Source organism: Canis aureus, chromosome 1, assembly GCF_053574225.1.
Source record: "Canis aureus isolate CA01 chromosome 1, VMU_Caureus_v.1.0, whole genome shotgun sequence".
NCBI lineage: Eukaryota > Metazoa > Chordata > Mammalia > Carnivora > Canidae > Canis > Canis aureus.
In genome coordinates, this window is record NC_135611.1 from 101,360,241 (window position 1) to 101,381,014 (window position 20,774).

Here is a 20,774-nt window from a genome sequence, read left to right on the forward strand (position 1 = left end):
TCCAGAATCACGCCCTGGGCTGCAGGCGGCGCTAAACCGCTGCGCCACCGGGGCTGCCCTATTTTTTTTTAAAGATTTTAGTTCTTAATTCATGAGAGGTACAGAGAGAGAAGCAGAGACATAGGCAGAGGGAGAAGCAGGCTCCTTGCACAGGGAGTCCAATGGGGAACTTGATCCCTAGACCTGGGATCACACCCTGAGCTGAAGGCAGATGCTCAACGGCTGAGCCACCCAGTTGTTCCCATATAAAAAAAAAATTTTTTTTAAATTAAGAATGTCCAAAAAAAAAAAAAAAAAAAAAAAGAATGTCCAAAAGTGGGGATCCCTGGGTGGCGCAGCGGTTTGGCGCCTGCCTTTGGCCCAGGGTGCGATCCTGGAGACCCGGATCGAGTCCCACATCGGGCTCCCGGTGCATGGAGCCTGCTTCTCCCTCTGCCTGTGTCTCTGCCTCTCTCTCTCTCTCTCTCTGTGACTATCATAAATAAATTAAAAAAAAAAAATGTCCAAAAGTTAACTGAGAAAGGCACATTTACATCAGGAAAAAAAAAAAGAAAAAACTTACAGAAAGAAACATAGGGGGATCCCTGGGTGGCGCAGCGGTTTGGCGCCTGCCTTTGGCCCAGGGCGCGATCCTGGAGACCCGGGATCGAATCCCACATCGGGCTCCCGGTGCATGGAGCCTGCTTCTCCCTCTGCCTGTGTCTCTGCCTCTCTCTCTCTCTCTCTCTCTCTGTGACTATCATAAAAAAAAAAAGAAACATAGGAAAAGGGGATCCCTGGGTGGCTCAGTGGTTTGGCACCTGCCTTCCGCCCAGGGCGTGGTCCTGGAGTCCCGGGATTGAGTCCCATGTCGGGCTCCTTGCATGGAGCCTGCTTCTCCCTCTCTGCCTGTGTCTCTGCCTCCCTCTCTCTTTCTCTCTCTGTGTCTCTCATGAATAAATGGAGTCTCTATTTTTTTTTTAATGGAGTCTTTAAAAAAAAGAAACAGGAAAAATTATGTCTTTAAATTTGGCAAACTTTTTTTTTTATATACAAGATCAAAAGGATATTCAGTAAAAGAACAGACAAATTAGACTTCATTAAAATTTTTAAAATTTTTCACAAGAACAGTGATTGAAAAGACAAAATCAAGACTGGAAGAATATATTGGCAAATATTTAAAATAGAAGATTTTTATCACTAATCCATGGACAAATGTCAAAACTCAGTAATTACGATGGAAAATCATATAAACAGAAATTTCAAAAAAGAGATGATGGTTGGAAATTAACACATGAAAAAACCTCTAAACACCATGTCATTAGGGAAATACAAATTAAAATTACAAGGTGTCACTACTCACCTATTACATTGCTGAAATTAGGAAGCCTGACCATACCAGGTATAAAGATATAAAGCAACTGGAACTCTAGTAATGGTTTTTCTGGTGAGAATGTAAACTGGTATCACCACATTAGATTATCCTTTATTAAGTTAGACATTTAACTACTCTGTGACACAGGAATGCACGGCTACATATTAATCACAAAGCCCTGCAATCTTTCCCAGGACACCTTGAGAAGCAATACAAATTAAGCCCAAATAGGAATAGGAACTATTTTCTGACTTGTACTATGCCTCTGATATTGACATTATGACTCACAAAAGCTATTCAACCCTTCACACTGGAAACCACAATTCTATCCTAAACCTAACCCCAAAGGGCACATAACCTCCAAACTTCAAGGTGACTTAAACAATAAGGTGTTTGTCAATGCATGTCAATGCACAACAGTCAATGGTGATGCAAACAGTTTCCTAGGTGGGACACTTGGAGTAGGCATAAATCTATCATGAGAATCACATGAAAGAATAGCATCATGAAGGAAACCTCTGTGATCCACCAAGAACCCAGACTGCTCCTATCAACAAAGCTGGGTCTCATCTACACCCCATGCAGCTCAATTAGGCTATTACATACAATTTCCTTCAGGATTTGGAGCACAAAGATCTATATCCCCTGAACACACTGGGAGACTGATGGATGCTGTGGGGACATGCCACATTGTAGAAGAGAGATACCTTCTGCCAGAGGCACTCTGCACATCCGAAAGTCAGGTTAGCTGAAGAAACAGTCGCAAGCACCTGATACCTGTAGTGATTTGGAGATCCTCATAAATAAAAGGTTCAATTGGTCAATCCCATGGAAAGTCTACACTCTGGTGTGTTGTTAAACTTGGTGACAGTGCATTCCCTTGTGGCTAAGGACTTTCTCTACTATGAACTTCACAGTGCCTGATGAAGCAGTATCTTCCAATAAAAATCTTTCCACATTTGCTGCACAAAAAGGCTTTTCTCCAGTGTGGACTTTGTGGTGCTGAACAAGTCTATCCTTGAGGCTGAAGGCTCTCCCACATTCATTGTACTCAAAGGTTCTTTCTCCAGTTTGGATTCTCTGTGCTCAAGATTTCTTTTATAAATGGAGGACATCCCAGATTCATTACACTTATTCAAGGCCTCTTTCCAGCATGAACATTTTGGTGTTGAACGTGAGTGGATCAGTGATCAGTGTCTAAAGAATTTCCCACATTCATTATATTCATATGGCTTTTCTCTAGGGTGAACTCTCTGGTGTTCATTGAATTCAAACCTTTTTATGAAGGTTTTCTCATGTTTGCTACATGAGAAACTTTTCTCCGATATGGATTTTCTGGTACAAAAGAAATATTTTTCTGTGGATGAAAGATTTCCACATTTACTGCACTGAGACGGCTTTTGCCAGTGTGGACTTTCTGGTGTTTAAAGAGGGTGGAGCTGTGTCTGAAGAACTTCCCACATTTGCTGCACTCAAAAGGCTTTTCTCCAGTGTGGATTCTCTGGTGCTCAAGAAGTCTGCTTTTGTAGACAAAGGACTTTTCACATTCACTGCACTTATAAAGTCTTTCTCCAGTGTGGATTCTCTGGTGTTCAAGAAGTCTCTTTTTATAGATGAAGGCCTTTCCACATTCATTGCACTTATGAGGCCTTTCTCCAGTGTGAACTTTCCAGTGATGATTAAGACTAGATTTGTGTCTCAAGAACTTCCCACATTCGTTACACTTGTAAGGCTTTTCTCCAGTATGGATTCTCTGGTGCTCAAGAAGTATTCTTTTATAGAAGAAGGACTTTTCACATTCATTGCACTTATAAGGCCTTTCTCCAGCGTGGATTCTCTGGTGATCAAGAAGTCTCCTTTTATGGATGAAGGACTTCCCACATTCATTGCATTTATAAGGCCTTTCTCTAGTGTGAACTTTCCAGTGATGAATAAGACTGGGTCTGTGTCTAAAAAATTTCCCACATTCATTACACTCATAAGGCTTTCCTCCAGTGTGGATTCTCTGGTGCCTTAGAAGTATTCTTTTGTAGAAGAAAGACTTCCCACATTCACTGCACTTATAAAGCCTTTCTCCAATGTGGATTCTCTGGTGCTCAAGAAGTCTCTTTTTATAGATGAAGGACTTTCCACATTCATTGCACTTATAAGGTCTTTCTCTAGTATGAATTCTCTGGTGCTCAAGAAGTCTACTTTTATAGATGAAGGACTTCCCACATTCACTGCACTTATGAGGCCTATCTCCAGTGTGAACTTTCCAGTGTTGATTAAGACTAGATTTGTACTTAAAGAATTTCCCACATTTGCTACACTCATGAGGCTTTCCTCCAGTGTGGATTCTCTGGTGCTCAAGAAGTCTTTTTTTGTAGATGAAAGACTTTTCACATTGACTGCACTTATGAAGGCTTTCTCCAGTGTGAGCACTCTGCTGCTCTGTGTATTTAACCTTTTTGTGGGAGGCTTGCCCATGTTCACTGTGTTGCCCTTGCAGAGTGTGAGACACTGCGCTTCTCCCCTTGCCTCTCTGTGGATGCTCTCTGCTGGGGATGGTCTGGTGCTGGACAAGGCCCACAGTCCCCAAGGAAACATCCTCAGCCTCTCCACAGGTGAAAATACTGTCTGACACAAGGATTTTGTTCTTCATGAACAAAGCCCTGCTCTCTTCCCTTTCAAGATCCTTCTCTCCATGGTTCTGCTTCTGGTGCTGCTGTAGGTATGAACTGAATAAGCACAGTTTTCCACAAGGCCCACAAGTGCATGGTTTCAGGCCAGCGTGAGTTCCTTTGTGTTCAGCCAGGTACAAGATGTCTTTCTCCACTGAGACACACATATTGCAGGAATGAACCTTTGGGATAGATCGGCCTGGATCTGAAGTTCTGGCCTGTGGCACTCTTTCCACAAAAACACACTGCTCAAAAAAAGCTTCCTCAGCGTTTACCCCATGCCAACAACCTAAGAGCAGAAAAATGCTGGTGAAGTGTATATAGACTTTGGTGAGACAGAACAGCCCATTACAAATATGTGTAGGACACAACCAGGACTGAGTCCATGGGTTTGTTTTCAAGACAAAGGAGCCAGGATCAGGTGGAGGAAGGGGACATTGTGTAGTACCAGGCCTCTGATGGTTATAAAACAGTGTGGGGGGAAGGAAGGTACAGAGGCCTCAAAACTAGCAAGAAAGTAGGATACAGTGATGTGCCAGCAAGACAGGTCTGGTACAACTCCCTCCTCTGCCAGTGGTTCCCAGCAGGACCTTGTCTGCTTATGACAAGTGTGTGCTATAAAGAATGTGTATCCCACCCCAGAAAAAGGCAACTGCCTCTGGGTAGCTGGTGGTCAATCATTTAGGGCTATGCACACATGTCATGACATATGGAGGGTAGGCTAATGCTACAGAACATTACAGAGAGAGAGAATTGGGTAAAGATGTGAGAGACACAGATGTAAGGGACAGTCAGGACTAGAAGCCAGAGCAGAAATGACAAGTGGGCGAAATGTCAAGCATGGGGAGGAAGGACTGAAATGAGTTGTAGCTATGAGTCTTGGCACTAAAATAATTGTGAGCAAAGGACATTTTCCTGGTATGGCATATACAAAGTCCTGAAATCATGCCTTCCCACTGCTCCAGGCCTAGGATCCCATTAATCTCCTTTCCTATGGTTAGAGAAGTATCTGAGCTGTTAGGAACTCACGATTCTCCTCTACTTCTCAGCTCAACCTAGACAATTTTCTGGAACCCAGCAGATTGAAGTCCTCAGGAGAAAACAAGGCAGTTAAGTGGCCAACATTGGCCCAGAGTGACTGTACTCATAGACTACAAGAAAGAAATCTATTACTAAAAGGATTTTGAAGACAGTCTTGCAAAAAGAATTAGGGTTGCCTGTAAATACTAACCATGTCAGTATCTATAATTTCCAAGACAGGCAGTACACAAAACAGAAGGGGACACAGCCTGTGACACAGATCTTCCACAAATGGAAACAGTCAACACAGAAAAGGTAGGGCAAAGCTAATCAGCATTGATCAGGCAGGTACAAGACTCAGAAACCAAACCTTTCAGTGAGAGGCTTCAAGGCAGAACACCCTGGAAGTTTCATAAAGCCCAGGCCCAGCAAACACAACACCCATGCCAAGAAACCAGGGAAGGAAGCAGTGCCCATGGCCCAGCTCTGAGAGGGACAGAGACCCTTGGGAAAAGGAGCAGAGCACAGCCCCACATAAGACAATGGTGTGGAAATGAGGTTCCTTACCCAGAGAGGCTATAAGTGCCAAGTTCTCCAGCATCACGTTGCAGTACAGGTGTCTCTGAGCCTCATCAAGGAGCCTCCACTCCTCCTTTGAGAAGTACACAGCCACATCCTCAAAGGTCACATGGCCCTGTTGTGATGAGGGCAGAGGAGTGCATAAGCAGCCTCTCTAACCAAGACCCCCAGGCCATGGCCATGGCTCCTCAACTCAGAGGAGATCCTAGGTCCTTCTCCAAAGGTACCTGCTCTTCCTCATGTCAAACTCCTCATTCTGTCAATCATCAATAAGAATTGATGGGGAGAGAGGTTCTTACCTGTCTGTGCTCTAGGCTGATGCACAGAGTGAGTCCCTGCCACTCTCTTCACAGTCAACTCCCCTGGGATCATACAGATCATGCCCCATATGTCACTTATGCTCAGCCTTCTGGCTTAAACCCTGAGTACAAGGACACTCAGTGTGTCCTCACATTCCCTCCCCATTTGCACAGCACTCCTCTCTCACATGCCAGGCCAAGACCACTCACTCACGATACCACTGCCACTTATGGTCCTTGTCATAGGCACCTCTCTGGCTTCCCCATATGCCATTCTGCACATGGCACCCAGACAGTGACTGGCAAATGCAGCAGGATCCAGGGTTACCCCAGGCCTCTAATAGACCCTCCTGCCAAAGGCAGTCCCAGCAATGCTCTAAGGACTGTCCCACCTGGCCTGGCCCTGTCTTCCAATTTCAGCCACCTAATCTGTGTAGAATTCAGACCCCCTAAGCCCTCCTCCTCAGTTTTGCTTGTTCTGTCCCCATACCAGTCACACTTTTCCTCTCTCCACCTCCTCTCATTCACAGCCCAGTCCCACTTCTCCTACCGCAGCCCAAGAGACTATCAGCTGACCTCCTTTTCCCTTTAGCTAATCTGTTACCATCTGACACTCTTCAGGTTCCAGCAAGAGCTGTCACAAAACAACCTGTGGAGGGAAAAAAGTACCATGCCTTCCTCAGTGTCATCTGATCTCCATTACTGCTCTGCCTTTCAATAAATCTTGCATCCAACCTCTGGGAATCCTGTGCCACCACCTGGACCCCCATAGAAGGCCTGTTCCCTTATACCCCCCACCCGCATACACACACACTCATGGTCACTGTACTTCCTCATGTCTTAGTGATGACAGCCATCCCTATCCAGGTGCCCAAGTAAGTGAGCCAGTCCATGGAGAATATCCTTCCATCCTTCCCCTGTAATGGCATTGCCAACATGATCTTCAGGGTGTATCCTCTTATATGTGACATGGTCTATATGCCTGCCACCACGGAGGAAACCTGAACCCCTTCCTTGAAATCCAGATGTGTGTTTCCAGATGCCCACTTGCCACCTCCACTCAGGGATCCCTGCAATAGCTCAGATGCAACATGGCAAAAACCTAACTCCTGATAGCGCTGCTGTTAAATACTCCTGCTATGGACTTCCATCTCAGGTATGGCACTTTCACACTTCCGGCTAAAGCCAAATATCCTGGAGTAATCCCAGATTCTCTCACTCTGTACAGCAGAAAATCACCCCTACTTACAAAATAGCCTGGAAACAAAACAATCTTCTCCAGCTAGGAGCCAGTGCTATGATCTGGCTACCATTAACCTTCACCAAGACTGCAGTCTCCACTGGGGTCTCCTTGCCTCTACCCTCACCCCCACAATCTATCCTCCACTCTGCAGGCAGAGTAGCCTGTTTAGACCTGAGTCGGGGGATCCCTGGGTGGCGTAGCGGTTTAGCGCCTGCCTTTGGCCCAGGGCGTGATCCTGGAGACCCGGGATCGAATCCCACGTCGGGCTCCCGGTGCATGGAGCCTGCTTCTCCCTCTGCCTATGTCTCTGCCTCTCTGTGTGTGTGTGTGTGACTATCATAAATTAAAAAAAAAAAAAAAAAAAAAATTTTAGACCTGAGTCGGATCACTTCCCTTCTTTGCTCCAAACTTTCCACGGACTCACTACCCTCAACAGAGGTTCAGTTCCTCAGGCTGCTACTCGAGGACTGACTCTTGCCCCTCAATCTATTCCCAACAGATTTAATGGAGTTCTGCAGTTCAGTGAATACTCCAATGTGGACATGCTGGTTCTTGTGCCAGGAAACCTTTCATCATTTCACCTTATGGACTAGAGAAATGGGACAATTCAACACGACTTCTGACCTTGATTAAGGACCCTGCACCTGAGATGACCCGAGGGCCCAGAAAGAAGGGCCTCATCATGTCACTATCTCCTTTATGTATGTACCAGGACCATGGAGATGGGGATCAGGGTCAGTGAGCACAATGTCCCAGCACTTACTTCTATTATTTCAATGTGTTCACCATCCTGGAGGCTCCGTGAATCTCACTGCTCAACAATACCTCCAACTCCTCTCCCATCTGGGAGGTGGGGGGTAACTAAAAATTGAAATGTCTTTTTTTTTTTTTTTTAACATTGTATTTATTTATTTTAAAGTAATCTCTCTACCCAACTTGGGGCTCAAATTCACATCTCCAAGATTAAGAGTCTCATGCTTTTCCAAGTGTAAACTTCTAATCATCCAGTCTTTCTGGTGATTGGCCTCAACTTGAGGCTATCTAGGAGCCTCACCCCAAGTCATCTCATTAAAATAAACTCCTGCGTGATAAAAGGGGACAGTTAGGATAACAAAAAACACTCCTAACACCCAGAAAATTCTAAGGGTTTTAGGAGATATATGGTGAGTCCATAACAAAATCCAAATACACACACACACACACACACATTTTATCACAAAGCCGAGTCCATAACAAAATCATACACACACACACACATTTTATCACAAAGGCATATTGTCATTTTAATCAATTACTACTTGCTTACATAAGCTTAACTGGCTAAAGCTATACCGTTTTGAACTTGTACTTCCTAGGTGAGCTGAGGCACCTATGAGATCTTGACAGCCTGGGCTGCTCCACCAGCCAGGCTGGCCCTTCCTTGACTCCACAGGGAATAGACTGTCTGCTGAGTCTTCAGAGCAGAGAATCTCACACACTCTCACATCTTCCCTTCCATCTCCATCCCAGCACGGCTCCTTAACTCATTACACCCTCCCCACCCCCCATAAAGCCCTGGACCACGGGACCCTCCCATCTGCAAGGCACTCTGCCTGCCCTCCAGCCCCAGACCTCTCTTCATCTCCGGACCTATCTCACAGAAGGGTCCAGATTTTCCATCCTAAATTTGAGATCCAGGCTTGGTCCTGGTTCCAAGACTTAGGCTGTCATTATCCGAACATCACTGAGCCAGCTTACCCCAGTCCAGACCAGAGCTTGTATGTCACTTCTATTTTGGGAATCTCGGAAACAGTATGTCCAAAATCCAACTCCTAAACTCTCCCTGACACCTGCTCCTCACACCAGTTTTCTCGTCTCAGCGCTTCCAGATATTCAGCCAAAAGAAAGTTTTTCATCCTGTCTTTTATCTCACAGCCACACTCGCTGCAGCAGGAGATGCTGCCAGTTTTAAGATTTACCAGGAATCTTATTACTTCCATTCTTTCAGCCACCGTTCTGGTCCAGAAACTAGCGTCACTGTTTCGAGTCTTTTGCAGCATTCTCCCCCGCTCCCTAAGTCCGTGCTCCCCGGAGCCTTTGAAAGACTGAAACTTCAACATCCTCCCAGGTCCCTAGAGCCCTAGCTCCGACCGCCCAGCTGCTCCCTGCAGCGGGAGTGGGACCCCAGCTCTCCCGGGCGCCCCCACGGTCCCTTCCACACACATTCCACTGGCGGCCAGAAATGGGGGCCCCTTCCTCGAACGCCCCAGGTTCTGGGACCCGGAGCCTGGACTGCAGTGTCCTGAGCAGGAGACTCCTCCTTGGGAGGAGTCCCGAGAACACACTCTCACCTGAGCCAGGTACTTTAGCCTGGCCGTCGCCATAGTAACCTGCGGGTTCAACCGGGCCAGGGGACGCGGGATAATGGCGGAGACTGGCAGGAGGCCCCGAAGTGGGTCGCTGCAGCCGCGCTCACACGGAACCTCACACCCGCTCCGTTGCAAAGCACACAAGTCTTTCGCTCCTCTAGGATCTAGTTTCCTCCGCCAGACGCACGAACGAGCAGCCCGTGGCCGGAAACACTGCCTCCAAGCGAAACAGGCGGGAACTCCCACCCCCGGTCTTTCGTCCTCGTGGAAACACCCACTCTGCTCCCTTATTGGTCACTGTGATCCGGAAGCTTGGCGCACAGTCTTCTGGGTAATGTAGTTCCTCTAATCCTCAGCTTGCTGTGGGGGTAAAAGCCACTCCCCCTCGCCTGCGTATTGATGGCCGAATGGTCCCTAGGAGAGGACAAATTAAGACCATTGCAAGTGGGGCTCCTGGGTGGCTCAGTGGTTGGGCGTCTGCTTTTGGCTCAGGTCATGGTCCCGGGGTCCTGGAATCGAGCCCTCCATCGGGATTGCTGCGGGGAACTTGCTTCTCCTTCTCCCTCTGCCTATGTCTCTGTGGAACCTGCTTCTCCCTCTGCCTATGTCTCTGCCTCTCTCTGTGTCTCATGAGTAAATAAATGGAAAAGTCACGTCGGGTTGAGTCTTAGAGTCTTTGAGACACCAAAACCTGTTAACCGTAAAACAAAACTGCCACTTATTTTACCAGCCAAAGAAGGTCTTATTTAGGAATAAAAGAGAATTATAATCCAAGATAAACAAACTACAGCAAAATCGTAGGCAGTCGAAGGACAAAGGAGAGGTTCCCAGTTTTATGGAGAAAAGGAGTGAGTTGGGAAGGCTGTTATAAACTACAAGTCCCGTGGAATAAACTGGGAGTTCGAAGAAGAGGGACTTTTCATTGGCCGAGTTGTTGAGTTGGAGGATAAGGGAAGTTTTCTTTCTTCAGCTGGGATAGTGAAGTAGTATCCATATGCTAGGTCAAGTGTATCTCTTCCTATTGGGTCTGCAATTGACTCAGTGGTAATGCATAAGAGCTCCCTTTGCCGAAACTTCCTCACTACATTTTTTTTTTTTTCCTCACTACATTTTAGTGAGGTTTCGGGATTATTGCTGTTCATGTATATGTGTGAATATATATACCTATTAAAAGAATCCACTTTAACCTGATTTCTCAACATAAACATTGATGCAGGATTACAAACCATGCAAAGTATTAGAAAACTGAGGTAAGACACAGTCCTTAATTTTTGTGTTTTTTTAAAAATATGTTTTCTTTCTAAAAGACTGTCAAGAGAAAATCTTGGAGAAATTTTCAAGTAAGAAAAATCAAGGCATTGGGGCGCATGGGTAGCTTAATCAGTTAAACCCAGCTCATGCTCTCTCTTGCTCTCTAGCAAATAAATAAATAAAACCTCAAAGGAAAAAAGAAAAAGCATTGAGATTTGGAATAAAAAATGTGAATTATATACAACAAAATTCTGTTGCCTACGGTTTTGCTAGTATGCTTCATCATTGGCTACAAAGTAAAGATATAAAAGTAGATATCACATATCCATTGTTGACACTATTTGCTAATTTGCCATGATTGGTGGTGTTGCAAGGCAAAACCACTAAGATATTGTGCTAAAATACTATTTTGGGGGTGACTGGTAAGGTGAAGTGTTGAAAATAACAGTTATAAATGTAAAAATCCCAACATTATTTTGGAATTTTAGAAGCTATTCATAAATGTCATAAGTCAGTATGTATAGAAGATACAAAAATTATTTTAATATAAAAGCTCGTAGTGATTTTTCTTTTTTTCAAAAAAAGATTTTATTTATTTATTCATAGAGACACAGAGAGAGAGAGGCAGAGGCACAGGTAGAGGGAGAAGCAGGCTCCATGCAGGGAGCCTGGCGTTGGAGTCAATCCAGGGTCCCCAGGATCAAACCCCGGACTGCAGGTGGCGCTAAACCGCTGCGCCACCGGGGCTGCCCTCATAGTGATTTTTCTATAAGAGATTAATGCAAGTCATAAATTTAAAATAAAACAGTGTCTTATTGGCATAGTAGCATGGAATTCAAGTTCAAAACTAGCAGAGTAAATTCTAAAGGTTATAAAGAGGTGCTCACATATTTAGATTCCTCCTGCAAGACTGGGCTATGTTGGTGCTAGAAAACATTGGAAAATAGCTGCTTAAAAAATTGTTCAGGGGAAATAGGGTATCCAACTTTTAAACTCCAATTTTCATCTCTGCTCTTAATCATAGAAAAATTAATTTCAGATAAAGAAGGCTTAAATGGGAATAAAAAATACATAACTCATACAAGATCATGGAAGAAAATGTATTTGTGAAATGATAGAGCAAGAGTTCTCAAGCCAAATATAAAAATTATCAAAACATATACACAAACTATATGAAAATAATAGGCTTCTATTACAAAAAACATAAAAATTGAAATAACAAGAATGCAGATGAGAAGGTATTGAGTCATCTATAATTTTTAAAGAGTTAATATGTATATATAATAAGTACATTTAATAAATCCTACAAATAAGCAAGAGAGAGATTTAAAGCCAAAGACTGCAAAGCTCTTGCATACCACTTTAGAATTCCAAAACTCAAACAATAGTTTTAAAAAATAACTTTATTGGCACTCAGGAAAATGAAAAAGGACATTTACGTGATATGATGTGTAGTCAGTCCTGACATCAGCCTTCTTATAGCTCCAGCTCACCAGACCCAGGACTCCATTAACCTTTGGAAGTTTGTCACCCTGTTAGGCACCCAGAGCTCCCCTCCAACCTTTGGCTCAAGTTGCGTAACTAAATGGGACCTGGAAGATGTAAGTTTGAATAGAAAAACACAGCAGTCGAATAGACAACACTAGCCCAGGGTATCTCAACTCATGAGACTACTAAAACAAAAATTTATTATACAAAGAACCTTGAAGGAGAGGCTTACTGTAGCACCCTAGTGGTGTGTGGCAGTCATGACCACTCAAGTGCCTGTAACTCCCCGAGACAGGCAAGGTCCACACAATATCTAATAAAAGGAGGGGCAGAAATTGTGACACATCTGACACAAGTGGGAACAGTCACCTTACCAAGAAGGTACAAAGCCAAATGCATTGGCAGGACAGGCTACAAGACTCAGAAACCAAACCTTTCTGTGAGAGGCTTCAAGGCAGAACACCCTGGGAGTTTCATAAAGCCCAGGCCCAGCAAACACAACACCCATGCCAAGAAACCAGGGAAGGAAGCAGTGCCCATGGCCCAGCTCTGAGAGGGACAGAGACCCTTGGGAAAAGGAGCAGAGCACAGCCCCACATAAGACAATGGTGTGGAAATGAGGTTCCTTACCCAGAGAGGCTATAAGTGCCAAGTTCTCCAGCATCACGTTGCAGTACAGGTGTCTCTGAGCCTCATCAAGGAGCCTCCACTCCTCCTTTGAGAAGTACACAGCCACATCCTCAAAGGTCACATGGCCCTGTTGTGATGAGGGCAGGGGAGTGCATAAGCAGCCTCTCTAACCAAGACCCCCAGGCCATGGCCATGGCCCTCCTCCTCAGCTCCCCAACTCAGAGGAGATCCTAGGTCCTTCTCCAAAGGTACCTGCTCTTCCTCATGTCAAACTCCTCACTCTGTCAGTCATCAGTAGGAATTGATGGGAAAAGAAGTTGTCATCTACTTTCTAGAACTGGCATATAGAGTACCTACCGCTCTCCTGAGAGTCCATTCCCCTGGAGTTCCTCAGATCATTCCACTTGTGCTCATCCTCTTTGCTTAAATGCTGAGAACAAAGACCCTGAGTAATCCATTCAAACGCCCTTCCCATTTGCACAACACTCTTGGGACTGCACCTGCTCTATCTTCATCCTATGGCTGCTACATCCCCAACACCATTGCCACATTCTGGTCCATGTCACAGGCACCTCTCTGGCTTCTCTACAAGACATCTGCATGTGGCATCCAGGGAGTGCTTGCCAACTGCAGCCAGATTCAGAGGCACCTCAAGCCTCTGATGGACCCTCCTGCCAGAGGCAGTTCCAGCCTGCTCCTCTGCTGCTCTGAGGACCACCCCACCTGGCCTGGCTCCTTGTTTCATCTTCAGCCAACCAGACCCTCCATGGACCTCAGGTAGCCTAAACCCCCCTTCCTTTTCAGTGTTGCATGTCCTATACATACACTCATAACCTCTTTTCTCTCCACCCACACTCATTCAAAGCCCAGCCTCATCTGCTCCCATCACACGCCAGTGTAAAAATCATTGCTTCCAGTAAAAATCATTTGCTTCCAAGCTTGTCAGCTTGTCTAAAATTCCTCTGGCTCTACCAACAGTTATCAAAAAAAGACAAAGAAAAGTCTGAGCCTGGAGAGGGAAGAAGAAGTATCAATACTGACCTCTGCATCATCTGACTCCCATTACTTCCTTGTCTCTGAACAGATCCCATAACCACTTCCCCTTGGAAGCCTGTGCCAGTAGCCAACACTTTCCCCTCTCACCACCACACCCCCCACGGTCAGTATTGTCCAGCTTCTGTTAATGAAGACTGCCACCACTACCCAGATACCCAGTCCTTGGACAATAACCTCCACATTCTTCCCCCTAATGGCACTGCCACCATAACTTGAAGAGGTCTCCTCTGAAATAGGACATATTATATATGCCGTTAACCTACTCAGATATCTTCAATCTCAATTCCTCCTTTAAATTCCACATTTGTTTCTAACTGCCAACTTGACATCTCCACTGAGGGGTCCCTGGAATATCTCAGACCGAAAGGGCAAAAGCTAACTCCGTGTAGTGTGCTTCTGTTAAGTACTCCCACTACTGACTTTCCATCTCAGTACCCAATGCTTCCACATTTCAGTTGTGAAGGCTAAACATCTTGCGGGCATAACTGACTGTTCTCTCATCCATATAGCAGAAAATTGTCCCTGCTAACCAAACAGATTGAGAAACCAACCTCTTCTACCAGCTTCAGAGCCATTGCTATGAACCATCAACTTTCCCCTGGACTATTATAATAGCTTCCCCTGGAGTCTCTGACCACCTCAGGCTGCCATTCCAGGGCTGACTTCTGCCCCCATCCGTCAGTTTTCTGGGCCTAGCAAATAGAATAGGGACCCACAATTCATTCCCTGAACACCCAACTCACTGTCATCTCTAAGCATCTGAACTCACTGGTTCCTGTGGCCAGGTAACCTTTCATCACATACTACTGGTTGAGTATTGCCCCAGAAAGTGAGTCCTACCCCGACCCCATCTCAGTTGATGGTGTTTCCATTCTTGCAGGTGTTAAAGTCAAAACCCTGCAGTTATCCAGCTCCCAGAGATCCAGATCCAACCACCTCCTCCACTTCCACAGCCACCCCTCTGGTCCAGCCACGGTCAAGGGTGTTCCAGGGTGCTCCAGACTACTGCAATTATCTCCTTCCTCATCCCCACAATCTGTTCTCCACTCTGAACTCCTTAGAGGACTTGTTCATGATAAGTCAGATTACCTCCCTCTTCTGTTCCAAATTTTCTGTGGCTCCCCAGACCCTCAGAACAGAGGCTCAACTGTTCAGCCAGCAGTACTAGTTCTGAATCCTGCTCCTCCCTGTGCCCTCCTCATTCCCACTAAAGTAGACTATGGTTACTTGAACACTGTCAATTCAGCCTCATCTCCAAGTATTTCATCTCCAAGTATTTGCAGAAGACTCTTCCCATCCCAGGGACAACCTTTGGACTCATGTTACATTGGTTGCCAGAAATGTGGACTTTATCATACAAGCCCAGGACTGGATTCAAGATTCAGGAATCTGGGCCAAGGGAAGCCCCCAAAGTCCCCAGACCTAGAAGTGGGAGCTAGGAAGGCAAAGAGTTCATGAAACCACTCTCCCGGGGATCCCTGGGTGGCTCAGTGGTTTCACGCCTGCCATTGGACGGGGGTGTGATCCTGGCTGGAGTCCCGGGATCGAGTCCCGCGTCGGGCTCCTGGCATGGAGCCTGCTTCTCCCTCTGCCTGTGTCTCTGTCTCTCTCTCTCTCTCTGTCTATCATAAATAAACAAAAATAAATCTTAAAAAAAAAAAAAAAAAGAAAGAAACCACTCTCCCTCAAACAGGGAACCATGCAGATGGGGGTCTGGATGTGGGAGGGCTTGGGACACGATCCTTGCTGTGCCAGCTCCATGCGGACTGAGAAGAGTGGGGCAGGGTGACCTTCGCTGAAGGTCACAGTCCTGCAAAATGGTAACCCTGCAGTCCTGGGAAAGCTCAGCTTAGCCCTCCATCATGGATTTGGGGCAAACAAAGCTCTTTTTCCTTATAGTGCAGCAGTGATGCCCCTACAAGCTCTCCCTCCACGTCCTGGATTAGAAGCTAAAATTCACAATTGTTCTTTTGCATCTGTAATAAAGAAAACAAATTCTCTGTATGTCTAGGGAAAATACTTTTGGTAATATGGATTTGGTTTAAAAAAACAAATTATTTTTCAATTCTGCTTCATATGATGGATCTGTTATGATTTTTTTAAAGATTTTATTTATTTATTCATGACAGACACACACAGAGAGAGAGGCACAGAGACACAGGCAGAGGGAGAAGAAGGCTCCACAGAGAACCCGACTTGGGACTCGATCCCAGGTCTCCAGGATCACGCCCAGGGCCGCAGGCGGCGCTAAACCACTGGGTCACATAGGCTGCCCTCTGTTATGATTTTTAATTGTAGGTTAATTTTTTAAATTGTTTTATAGCTTGGTTAATTGTTTTATATAATATTGTTGCACAGTGAAAATTGTAATTAATGTTGATTCCTAAGTCTGGCTTTTGAATGTATTCCTTCAAACTGTTCTTTCTTCCTCACTAACACATCTCTCCCTTTATTTTTCATTTATCCTTGAACTGTTTCCTTATGTAAGCACACACAAACATACACATAAACATATATACTTTTCTTCTCTCATAGAAGTAGAAAATTGTAGGAACTATTCCTGGTGTATAAAAACCTGCTTCTTTACTTTTTACAATCAGTAAGTAGTACTTTGTGTCAATGAGTCTTTGTTTATCTGACAAGTTATTTCTTGTGCTTCCAGTTCTTTTTTCTTTTCTTTTTTTAAGAATTACTGCTTCAACTAATAAACTCTTCCATGTTTCATAATATATTTTTATGCTTTATTTTATGTGGGCATTGTGGGTTCTGTTCCACATTGAGGGAAACGTGAAGATGGTAATGCATATACTTTTATTTTCCCCTATGTTTTGGAGTGTGATTAAAATCCATACCCCGGGATCCCTGGGTGGCTCAGCGGTTTGGCGCCTGCCTTTGGCCCAGGGCGCGATCCTGGAGACCCGGGATCGAATCCCACATCGGGCTCCCGGTGCATGGAGCCTGCTTCTCCCTCTGCCTCTCTCTCTCTCTCTCTCTGTGACTATCATAAAAAAAAAATAAAAAAAAAAAATAAAGCAACGTGTAAAAATAAATAAATAAATAAATAAATAAATAAATAAATAAATAAATAAAATAAAATAAAAATAAAATCCATACCCCTAGACATTGCTGTCATGGGTTTGGCCAGCTCAGGAATTACCTTCTTTACTCAGATGGAAGCTGGGATCCTGGAAAACGCCATTCTCCTTTTTCTTTCAACTTCACTGTGGTCTCGGGGCATGATCTCAGGCCCACAGTCCATAGTCTTAACTGACTAGTCTCAGTCAACCCCTTGGTGCTTTTCTGCAAAATGAGACAATGGCAGCATTTGGGGGGAATATTTCCTGGATGAAACTAAATGTGACTGTGTCTCCTGTTTGCAAAGAATTGATGAGGTTTTTTGTTTTGTTTTGTTTTGTTTGTTTGTTTGTTTGTTTGTTTTTCAGTACCACCTACCTTCTTAGTGACTTCCAGGGTTTTTTTTGTTTTTGTTTTTGTTTGTTTTTTTTTAAAAGATTTTATCCATTTATTCACGAGAGACACGAGAGACAGAGACATAGGCAGAGGAAAAAGCAGGCTTTCCACAGGGAGCCCGATGCAGGGCTTGATCCCAGGGTCCCAGGATCATGACCCTAGCCGAAGGCAGACACTCAACCTCTGAGCTACCCAGGCGCCTTGGCTTCCAGAATGTTAAGCTTTGCCCCAATTTCTCCAAGTGAACGGAGCTGAAAGTTTAATCTTTCTGTTGTCTCACATATCAGTTTGTTGTATTTATACCAATACTTCCATGTGCTAATGAATGTGTTTTTATAAAAAGTCTTAAAATCAGGGTTGTGTAGTCTCTAACGCCATTCTTTTTCTTTTCTTTTTAAAGATTGTTTTTATTTATTTATTTATTTATTTACTTATTTATTTATTTATTTATTCTGTGTCTGAGAGACACAGAGAAAGAGGCAGAGACATAGGCAGAGGGAGAAGCAAGCTCCCTGTGGGGAGCCTGATGTGGGACTTGATCCCAGGACCCCAGGATCACAACCTGAGGCAGACACTCAACCACTGAGCCACCCAGTTGCCCCTTTGTTCTTTTTCAAAGTTATTTTGGCCATCCTTGGCCCTTTATATTTACATGTATATTTTAGAATCTGCTTGTTAATTTCTACTGGAACAAATCTACCAGGATTTTGTTATAGATTGCATTTTATCTATAGGCTGACTCTGAGAGAGTAACATCTTAATAGGAAGTATTCTGGTCCATAAATATGGTATATATCTCCTTTTATTCAGTTCTTGAGTAGCTTAACTCCAAGCTAAAATCCTATATGTGAACTTTCAGGCCAACTATAGGCAATTAGAAAGACTTCACCTGGCAAGCCTTCTGGGAGAAAGCTGCCCTCCCCACAACAGACCTGGTGCACACTCAGGGAGTTACAACCAATGAATCATTCTCTTTCTGCCCACAGCCATGCTTTTTTTTTTTTTTTTTTTTTTTAGATTTTTTTTTTTAATTCATTCATGAGAGACAGAGAGAGACAGAGAGAGAGAGAGGCAGAGACCCAGGCAGAGAGAGAAGCAAGCTCCATGCAGGGAGACTGACATGGGACTCGATCCCAGGTCTCCAGGATCAGGCCCTGGGCTGAAGGTGGTGCTAAACCGCTGAGCCACCCAGGCTGCACCACAGCCATGCTCTTGTGGGTATCTGCATTCCTAGACTAGGGAACTCCATTCAGAGTCCTTTTCATAGGTGGGAGCAAAGGCAGGACTCCACTGAAATAGTATTCAGGCACCTCTACCAAGCCCCTCTTATGGGGGGGATTTGAAGACCTTCCACACTTTGACTTAGTACTCAGCACTCCCAGTACTCCTAGCCATTTCTCCTCCCCCCCCCCACCCCCCATACACTGGGTCTGTTTGTACAGGGCTACCCTGGCAGTGAGATCCTTAATCTGCACTAACCTAACTGACCCTCACCCAGTGCAGTTCTGGCAAATAAAATTCATGGAAGCCAGCACCCTTTTCTCTTTTGGGCCTCTCATTTATACTATCTTAGTAAGTGAATAAAGACTTGTTACTTTTTGTTTTCCTCAGTATCCTATTTGACTTTCACCAAGAAGTTAAACATCTTATTTATCTCTAAGTGTTAATATATCTGACACTATTAGAGGCTGCAGTATTTTTAAAATTAGCAGTTATTTATTGCTATTATGTAGAGTAACACTTAATAGTTCTAGTAGTTTTATTTTTAGTTTCTAGGGTTTTGTAGGTCCTATAGGATTTTCTCCATATACCATCACGTCCTCTGTTAATAGACGCAGTGTTACTTCTTTGTTTCTAAACTGGTCACATCATCATTCCCTTTTTCTTCCTTCACTGCCCTATCTAAAAACCTTTAGCAAAATACCTTCCTTTAAAGAGAATTACTTTAGCAGCATCTCACAAATTGTAATGTGTTGTGTATTTGTTCTGCATAAGGTAGAATTAATTCACTTGGACTGGAAAACTTCAGTGCTATGTCTAGGAACTCTGGATGTCTGGCTTTGAGTGTTTGTTGAGATAGGGCAGTGGGACTTATTATGTTCTGTTTAAAGTCCAAAAATCCCATGGGGGCACCCAAGGCCAGTTTGTTTACTGATGGTTTTCAAAATTGCATAATTGATTAGGCATCTTGATTTTACTTTTAGCAGAAGGGCATAAAATCCTTTTTGGGAATACTGACTCAAATTATCCTTGATCTGAAGATGAATCATATCCATGTGCAAATAACAATTCTGCAAAGCTGTGCCTGGGTGACCCACGCTCCTTTTATTTTACTACAGTATGTCCTTTAACTCTCCTCTCCCTCCCAGCATAGGGTCCCCCTGCCTTTTTTTAGTTTCAGGTGTAGAATTTAGTGATTCATCACTTACATAGTGATGAAGTTTTGGAATATAGGTGAGATCCAGAGCCTATGACCGAGAAAGAATTCTTGAGACATCTTTGGTGCAAAAATGGTGGTTTTATTAAAGCACGGGGACAGGACCCGTGGGCAGGAAGAGCTACTGCCACAGGCCTGTGAGAAGTTCCTGATTATAGACCTGGGAGTTGGGAGGGGTTTGGGGATAGTGTACTCTCTAAAGAATTTTGGAAGCAAGGTTTCTAGAACCTTGAGGGGGCTAGCTATTGTTGGGAAAAGGTCATTTTTACCATCTAATAAAACATTTGTCATGAGGCCCTTCAGATGTACATCGGTGGGCCATGTGCTTGGCGGATGATTGCCAACATGTATCTTGTGGTGGGGTGGTGTTTAGAGATAAAGGAAACTCCTAAAGGAATTTTTATATGTTAAAGTAGACCTACAGGATCCTGGGGTCAGGCTAAGATTGCCTTTTGCCCTTAGTAAAGTATTAACATCAAGGCAGTTGAGTCTCGTACAGGAAAGTCACTGCCTATTTCATGGACTTGTCAATGTGCTTTGTTCTCAGCTAATCCTCTGCTCCTCCATCACATAGGACATCCAGTGCTCATCACAAGGGCCCTCATTAGTACCCATCACCCATTTAACCCATCTACCACCCACCTCCCGTCCAGTACCTTTTAATAAAAGCCTCACATCTGGATGTTCTGAAGATGTGTGAGTCTTTTCAATTATCTAGACTCATGAAATGTTTGCAGTTTATGATACAGATAGGATAATTCATATGATCCTCAACTCTAAATAATAATGAGAAGACAGTTTGGGGGGAAAAGAAAATTGGCAGTACTGGAGTAGTGGGTGAGGAACCATTGTTGCTGTCTGGATGGATTCTGGACATTTGTGGTTTGTGGTTGTTCAAGGACTACAGTCTTGAGAGGGAAAGTATAAATATAGGA

At 44.3% G+C, this 20,774-nt stretch overlaps 2 protein-coding genes across 3 annotated transcripts in view; both read right to left on the reverse strand.

Moving 5' to 3' along the window:
• The window catches only part of LOC144322553 (uncharacterized), a 28,231-nt gene extending 18,606 nt beyond the window's left edge, over positions 1-9,625 (reverse strand). Inside the window, exon 1 of one of the 2 annotated variants that reach the window (XM_077912742.1) lies at positions 2,062-2,615. In XM_077912742.1, coding sequence (XP_077768868.1) covers positions 2,062-2,086 — 25 coding nt within the window. In that variant the 5' untranslated portion in view covers positions 2,087-2,615. Of the gene's footprint in view, positions 1-2,061; positions 2,616-9,488 lie in introns of those variants that run through there. The other variant, XM_077912749.1, reaches the window with a different exon arrangement.
• On the reverse strand, positions 982-9,795 carry LOC144322550 (uncharacterized). The gene is made up of 3 exons (XM_077912718.1): positions 9,489-9,795; positions 5,605-5,731; positions 982-4,306 (listed from the first exon to the last, which is right to left on the reverse strand). Exons 1-3 carry the CDS (start codon positions 9,519-9,521, stop codon positions 2,634-2,636), a joined length of 1,833 nt encoding a protein of 610 aa, XP_077768844.1. The 5' UTR covers positions 9,522-9,795; the 3' UTR covers positions 982-2,633.
• Positions 9,796-20,774: the final 10,979 nt, after the last annotated feature.

Bases quoted from the DNA above. Each gene is read 5' to 3' on its own strand.
- LOC144322550 (XM_077912718.1), bottom strand. From the start codon at position 9,521: ATGGCGACGGCCAGGCTAAAGTACCTGGCTCAG. The intron at 5,732-9,488 runs GTGAGAGTGTGT...TCATCACAACAG, and splicing joins GGCTAAAGTACCTGGCTCAG to GGCCATGTGACCTTTGAGGA. The intron at 4,307-5,604 runs GTAAGGAACCTC...TTCTGCTCTTAG, and splicing joins GGCACTTATAGCCTCTCTGG to GTTGTTGGCATGGGGTAAAC.